Here is an 8550-nt window from a genome sequence, read left to right on the forward strand (position 1 = left end):
CGCTTACATGGTTATTTTAATCTTATTTCATTATAACTTAGCTTCAGCCTCAGCTTCCAAATAAAATACAATTAAAAACATAAAAAGTGGCCCGGGCCGCCGGTGTGGTGGTCCGAGCACCCTAGGCTGCAATGCCAGCCTGACAGCGCGTTGCGGGTTCAAATCCCGTTCCCGGCGACCTTTGCTGTGTGGCACTCCCCATCTCTCTCCCCATTTCATGTCAGTCTTCTGCCCTATCAATAAAGGCATAAAAGCCCCCCCCAAAAAGAAAAAAAAAAAAAACATAAAAGGTACGTAACAAGGAATTCTTCCAACTAGGCAACTAAGCTTCCTTGCAAAAGAGACTTGGCCATACAGTATCTGATGTTGTGTTGATGACATAAACATGGTCATTGTGCACTCTGCTACTTATGTTGCCGAAATCTCAGCCAGGCAAGCAGTGAAGCCAACGGGCCTGGTTGGCCAATCTGGGAACCGGGTGTGCAAAATGTACACCGCACAAACACGCACGCACGCACGCACGCACGCACGCACGCACACACACGCACACGCACACGCACACACACACACACACACACTCTTTCTCTACCACCACTTACATGTAAACAAGGTCTAGACACATCACAGTCATGTAAATAATAATTATTGATCATTGTCTGACCGCAAATGATGAGCAGGAGCTGACATCACAGAGCCTGGTGATACAGTGCAGATAGTAGGTGGACACGGTCTCATTCTGCTGTTCAACGAAGCGGAAGGCCTGGAAGGAGAAGTGGGCCTGTTGACTCTGGCCATTCTTGTGCATCAGTGTCATCTGGTCTTTGTCGCACCTGAGGAAGAAATAAATCAATAAATCAACGGTGTTGGTCGAGGGTGAACTCGAGCTGTTGGCTCAGAATGAGACTTGTGGACTTACGAGACAAACAGGTTGAAGAAATTATTAGTGGTGGGGTCAGAGGAGATTGAGGCGTAGCATCTGTCCAGGAGAACATTATACCTGATGGGGTAGAACGGTCAGAGTCAACACTAGTAATGGCAGAAACTTTACTAAAAGACTCTAGTGTGTAGTGTGCATGTGTTTGGTGCGTGTATGGGAAACAAATAACTACTGTAGAGTCAGCAATTGAAGATAAGTGGATATTCTTACTGCTCAGTCAAGTTGGTTGCCTCCACCTGGACATAGATGCGCGTCCTCAGCTCCAGGCCATTTGATGGCATGATTAACGGGGTGGTGTAGTTGACGTCCTGTGAACACATTAGTCCATTGTATTATTAAGCTACATCCATTATTTCAACAATGATACTGTACACATCACCTGGGATATCTTAATGGTAATTAAACAGTAAACAGAAGTTTTCTTTCATAGACTTAAAGACATTTCCTTGATGTTTGTCAAGGTATGATTTGTTATGGTCATTAAAAAAAAAGTTCTGTCTTCAATCCAAATCTCCCTGACTGTACGTGTGTGTGTGTGTGTGTGTGTGTGTGTGTGTGTGTGTGTGTGTGTGTGTGTGTGTGTGTGTGTGTGTGTGTGTGTGTGCGTGTGCGTGTGCGCGTGTGCGCGTGCGCGTGTGCGTGTGTGTGTGTGTGTGTGTACGAGTGCATGTGTGAGTGAGTGAGTGAAAAAGAAAGACTCACAGAGAAAAGCTCCATGGTCAATGTGCTAATGAAACTTCCATTTTTGTCCCTCACTGCAATGGAGGATGCTGACCTATTTGACACACACACATTTATGACAGGGAGAAGGTACATGGTTGAGACATGGGCGAGGCTGGCACTGGTTTACAGAAACCTTACACTCAGTGACACATTGTTGAAGGACTCAAATGCAAGTCATTCCCATTAGCAGGTGTCGAGAAGGTGGCATAGCGATTTCCTGTTCCGGTTTTTTCTCCCATAGCATTGTTTGATTGGCAGCATATTGAAACCAGACACATATCAAACAATGCTATGGTAAAATGAACCGGAACAGGTAATGGCCACCTTCTGGAAACCCAGGACCAAAGTTATGCACTGAGCCTACCTACTCTATGAATGGAAAATCATATAATAATTCAAAAAATGTTTAGTAAACAGTAAACACTCTTGGGAGTATTTCAGTAGACTTTGGTGTGACATTATTAACGGCAGAACCCATAAAAAAAGTTTAACATTGGGATGCCACTATCTATAAGATGTCCCATATAATAACACGATGTCAGCCAGGCACATAAGCATCTTATAATGCCATTTGTTAGATGTGAGACGCATAACGTAACAGAATTCCAAGGAAGGAACTTACACATCGATCTGGGTGTTGTTGATAAGATACTCCAGAGGGTAAGCACAGGAGTAGTAATATTTGAGCTCAGCATTATAGGTGACTGTGCCTGAGGTTGGATCATGGGAGTACACTGCACCACTGATGTTGACCGTCTGGATGTTGGAGAAGTCCGAGAATACCCCAACGCCGGTTGCACTGGTGGTCTGAGACAAACATCAAGAAAAGGAAATTGATTATTTTGTGAAATCCTAAAAGATGGATTCTCCGTCTTCTTCATGCTCTACTCCAGGGGTGGGCAACTTTCATGATGGCGAGGGCCACTATATTTCCACCTTCACTCCAGAGGGCCACATTGCATATTGTCAAGTCCTACTTTGTCATTCTAGTATCTCATACAAAAGAAGCAAAAAATAGCAGATCTACAAGCTCAAAACGCATCGCACTGCGATGCGTTTTGAGCTTGTAGATCGGCAATTTTTTGCTTCTTTTGAATTGGAATCCTGATTAATTTTGTTGTTATTTTTTAATTGGAATCCTGAAATGTAACATTTTGATTTAATTTCAAACATATTTAATTATATGCTCATGTTAACTTTATGAACTTGAATACAAATACATTGGACATAAAACATGCCATTTTAATACTACTATACTAGTCATTAAGCTACTAACATAGAATGACAGAATTAAAGCAGGTCATGTTTAGAATTGTAACAGCTGAAATCAATAATATATCAGTATTCCATTAACCTGTGGGCCGCATTAAGTGAAGGTGGGGGCCGCATGTAGCCCCCGGGCCGCCAGTTGCCCATGTATGCTCTACTCACAACAAATTTGCTGGCACAAGATGCTGTGTCGTTGAGGGCGAAGGTGAACCTGACAACGGGGGGTATGGCGTTTTCGTCCAGGGTTCCTGCGCAGCTTGGGTCACCCACATGGTTGAGGAGAAGATGGGAATAATTGTAGCCAGTGTACATCACAGGGCAATAGATGATAGCCAGACTAATTGAGTCAGTTCCGCATTCCACAGTGATGTCAGTGATTTCTGCAGCAGGGAAATATAAGGTCAGTAAAATTAGTTTTCAGTCGTAGAGTATCTTATTCACTCACACCTAATGACTAATTACCTCCTAAAAGGATACTTTTTGTAAAGGTATGCCAAAAAATACACAATACATTCTAGTTCCACATAAATTATCCACTATTGTCAGCAGATGTGCAAAAGAGTTAAATAAGTTGTGATCATTTGGTGTAAAAACGAGTTATTCTGTCAGCGATGAGCCTTCACATTTAGCTGAGGATAAAACAGACAATTTATTTTCTCAACACAACACATTTTATGTTCACTGAAAAACTGAAAGCAGTTTAAAAGCAATCAATCAAAAATAAAAAAAATAAATGTGAATACCTGGACGTCTAGCCCCACTTCCACAAGCAGTTAAATCTAACTGAGAGCTCTGTGCAATCATGAATGCCAAGAAGAAAAGGCTCAGATGATAAACTTTGGCCTTCAGGGTTGTGGACATCTATAACAGCAAAAGACAACATTTTAAATGCTTGACGCATGCTTGATCATACAGCAATATCTATGGAAGAAATCTAAATGAACACATATATACATACAGCAAAATATGTTTTTGATTCAAGATTGTCATTGTAAGACACTCACCTTGGCTGCCATTCTAGACTCCTTTCCTTTCAGTTAGTTGTCTCCTTATGTTCTGATTCCTGGTATGTACAGGCAGGTCTTTTATAGGTAAACATCCGTCCTTGGATTGGATAGAATCCAGGTCAGTAAGGTTTGTCGTGTCCTCCTTGATTTCACTGTATGCGAACAATTCCATTGTATTGTGGATGCCACATAGATCATCCCATATGGGTAATTTGTGCAACCTGACACACCACGAGTATTGTAGTGCAGGATCAGAAACAATGGTCTGGCTCCTTTGAGAGTTTCATAAGATTTCATGAAGTAAGTGGAACACAGACAAACATTTTATGACTTTTCCAGGGGAGGTTAAGACCTACCAATAATCCCATTAACCTTTAGCTTGATCAAAGGATCCGATGACTGAGGATGAAATGATATGGCTGTTTATATTCTAACCTTTACATTTTACCATCACTTACTGTATAATACTTCTACAATACATTATAAAGGATGACCCTGTGTGACATTTCTTATTTTGACGTTTGGCAGGTTCAGGCAGAGATTCTTTAGTGCCATTTAAGCTATAAGAAAGCAGTATGAACGATTAAATAATTGTTTAGTTCATGGGTCTTCAACAGCGGGTCAAGGGAGGGGGCCATGCATCAAATCTTTGTGTGATAGAAACTTCTTTTGTACATTAACCACTTGAACCCTAGCATCCCTATTCTGTTGGGAACATTGGCCGAAAATAGCAGATCTACAAGCTCACAACGCCTCGTGCTGTGAGGCGTTGTGAGGTTAACAAGTTAACAGTCTGAAAATACATATACATATATTAACATGTATCCAAAACAACACTACACATTGACAGTGCTGTTAAACAAGTCTATGAAGCTATCTATGAAATCTATGAACATTTTTAATCTGCACCACAATTTTATACAATATGTAGTGTTGGGGGGGGGGGGGGGGGGGGGTCCCTGGCTCCCTGCTTAATCTCTCTCTCACCTAAGGGGTCCTTGGACTGAAGAACGTTGAAGGTCCCTGGTTTAGTCTAATGTTTGAAGAGCAGCATTCTGGGACTCCCAGGGCATTGTATTCAACAGTGCTGCTCCAGACATGAGAGATATTGTGGTTTTTGTTCATTGTTATATCCACGGCTTTCCAACGCCCCATAGTGCATTGCGCAGACGCTGTACCGAGCTTCCGGCGCCGCAGCCGCAGCCGAGTGTGATTTACAAGCTCACAATGGGTTGCATCTGTGACGCGACGTGAGCTTGCCTTGTATGTCTGCTGTTAAACCGGAAGTGTGGTCCAAACAGGTCCAAATAATCTCCAGTAAACTCCCGCGGAAACACGTGGATATATATATATATATATATATATATATATATTTTTTTTTTTTTACTTTGTTTATTTGATTGAACAAGTAAGTTATTTAGTAGGAGTATGAAACCCACGATGACCCACAACATGTAGGCCTACAAATAAATATACTACTACTCTACTACTACTACAGTACTACTTCTAATAATAATAATAATACAACTCTTAATATATACAGTACTTGTACACACACACACACACACACACACACACACACACACACACACACACACACACACACACACACACACACACACTCCATGACAAAACAGCAAGATGCGCATTGCGCAACACTGGAGCATGTGCTCGTGATGAGCAAGAGGCTGGTTACATCTTACATAATTAGGGCTCACTTGCACATTTTGCATAATCTTGACTTGGTTCAATATGTTGACATTGAGTGAGATGAGGCAGGTGCAGAATTGTGTTCCCTTTAGAGTGCTTCCTCCCATAGTTCACCATGATATTTCCTTACCCATGCTCCTTATCCCATGGGGATTTTATATCATCTAATGAGGTGGTGTGTAAAGAGCAATTTGTCCATAGATTATTGTCAAGTTTCATCAAGAAGGGTGGGGAATCAAGGATCAATGCTGCGGATGTATGAGAAAGAAAGTCTGGGATGACCTAATTTTACTGGTGAAATTTAGGAACTGTATTGTTAAAGGTAGTGTAAGTGTACACGTCACTTTCGGGGTTCCAGTTCCAAATTTGTCAGCTGACTTCTTTTTGAGTCACCACTTCCAGTTTCACTTGCTTATCCAGTATTCTGTATTATAGCGTCGTTGTCGGGTGGAAACCTTGTATGGCCTTTTTTGTTATTATTTTAAAAACGATTTAAAATAGACTCGTTTTGTATGATGATTGCTTTTAGAAAATAAAACATACACATTTGAAACTTGGAGATGCGAGGTTTCTGCCCGTGACAGTGACGATATGAAAATTGGTATACTGACTTGAAAATGCATTTTCTGAACACTAAAGAGCTGGAGACACAGAAAGACCCATGGTAGGCCTGGGGGCAGTAAAACACTCTATAACAATGATTCCTAGCAGAATATAAAGCTATTTGACACATGTTGTAACAAAATATATATCCCAGCACCTTTAATATAGAGATCACTAGTTAGAATACCCATACTAGACCATATTTTAACACCCAGACTAGACGAAAATGTGGGAAACGTATGAGTATGTTAAACAAGTTGCCTTAAGGTTGTCAGTCTTAAGTTAACTTGAAACAATGTGGATCTTGGGATCCACAGAGAAGCGCCATGGTTCCAAATTAGTTGACGATCGGACTCCATGTGTGGCTTGCAACATCAGTCATCTATGACAACAGCCAGACAGACAGCCAGATAGCCAGACAGACAGACACACACACACACACACACACACGCACGCACGCACGCACGCACGCACGCACGCACGCACACACACACACACACACACACACACACACACACACACACACACACACACACACGGATGACAAGCCTCTTGCAGAGCCACACCGTAAAAAGTGAGACTTCTTTTTACCAGAAGGACAATTGAACTTTCAGACAGTTCATATTTCTGTCATTTAATAGAAAAAAGAAAGTGCTAGATTAAAAACTACTAGTAGGATGCAATTCTGGGAAATTGCAAGTTGCCTTGACACGAATATCACTTGCAAATAAATTCCGTCTTACCATTTGGGAATTGGGAATTTTCCCCATTCTAGTAAACAGGGAAAATGAATTCACTAATACATTATTGGCCATATATGGAGTTCTCTTTGCTGACACGGAGATCCCTGATGTCATCAATATTAAGCCCATATCTTGGAATGCCCATATATGGACATACTGTGTCGGTATCATGTGGTCTATGATATCAGACATCTATGATGTCAGTCATCTCCATATTTGGGAAATGTTAAACTATTAAACTATGTAACGTATCTTTAAAATAAAGTCTGAGCATGGGACATCTTAACTTGACCTCAGCTGGGAAAGGTATATTAAACTGTAGGCTATTCATGACATTTCTGTAGCCAGCAGAATGACCATTTCAGGTAAAGATGACAGCTAACATTTCGTTTTGGTTAAAAAACTAAACCAAAGAGTCAAGTGGATTTATCTACTCTACCAGTAAGACTCCCTAATCCACAAATATCACAACCTCCACCTCTCACGTCATACGGGCAGCCATAGTTACACCTGGAATGTTGAATCTCCATATATGGAGATAACCTACGCATCACACAAAGTCTGACCTCACCAGCCCATACTTGGGCATGGACGACTTATATCTCCATATACGGAGATGGCCATATATGGAGATACGATGACATCACAGAGTCCACAGCTGATGATGTGGCGTGATGTCATACAATACACAAACAAGCCCTATATAAAGGGGCAATTCTCACCAGGGAAGAGAGCATTCCTCGACTCAGACCTTATCGCCAGGATCAACTAAGCTTATAGCTTATCATCACATCCAACCATCTTAAGATACTCAGCTAGTGGGGAATGCTCTCTTCCCTGGTGAGAATTGCCCCTTTATATAGGGCTTGTTTGTGTATTGTATGACATCACGCCACATCCTCAGCTGTGGACTCTGTGATGTCATTGTATCTCCATATATGGCCATCTCCGTATATGGAGATATAAGTCGTCCATGCCCAAGTATGGGCTTGTGAGGTCAGACTTTGTGTGATGCGTAGGTTATCTCCATATATGGAGATTCAACATTCCAGGTGTAACTATGGCTGCCCGTATGACGTGAGAGGTGGAGGTTGTGGATTGGCAGGCAAGGAGTGTGTGTGCAAAGTTTGGCATGTCTTGGGGCAACGGTGGCGGAGATATGAGTTGGGGAAAAGTGTGACATGACGGACAGACTGACTGACTGACAGACAGCCGGTGGAGGTTTTGGTAGTAAATGCGACCAGACGGTCGCAATAAGATCATTAAGGGATTGATTTTAATTAGGTTAGAGGAAATTTCCAGTTGAATGTCTCCATTCATCCTCAATAAATGTCAAACACGTGAATGTCTGAGTTTACAAGAGGAAAACGTGAGACGATAAACCCTGACAGATTTGACTCTTCATGAAAAATAATCCCTAGGCGTAACTCACTAATGGACCACCATACATTTGTGACCTTTCCAGTGGATTGTTCCAAACAATGGTGTGATGGTTCAAAAACAGTTCCCAGATGTTTTCAAAACTAGAGCAAGCTCAGCCTCATGGATAATCAATTAA

General features: G+C 41.6%; 1 protein-coding gene across 1 annotated transcript; it reads right to left on the minus strand.

Moving 5' to 3' along the window:
- Nucleotides 1-649: 649 nt before the first annotated feature.
- Nucleotides 650-5780, minus strand: LOC308304628 (zona pellucida-like domain-containing protein 1; the record flags this gene model as incomplete). The annotated part of the gene is made up of 7 exons (XM_080749252.1): nt 650-830; nt 917-997; nt 1148-1245; nt 1640-1712; nt 2283-2467; nt 3092-3309; nt 5777-5780. 7 exons carry the CDS (start codon nt 5778-5780, stop codon nt 650-652), a joined length of 840 nt encoding a protein of 279 aa, XP_080605378.1.
- Between the last annotated feature and the right edge of the window lie 2770 nt (nt 5781-8550).

The sequence above is a fragment of the Nannobrachium achirus genome (genome assembly GCF_963921795.1).
Source record: "Nannobrachium achirus genome assembly, chromosome: 19".
Classification (NCBI taxonomy): Eukaryota; Metazoa; Chordata; class Actinopteri; order Myctophiformes; family Myctophidae; genus Nannobrachium; species Nannobrachium achirus.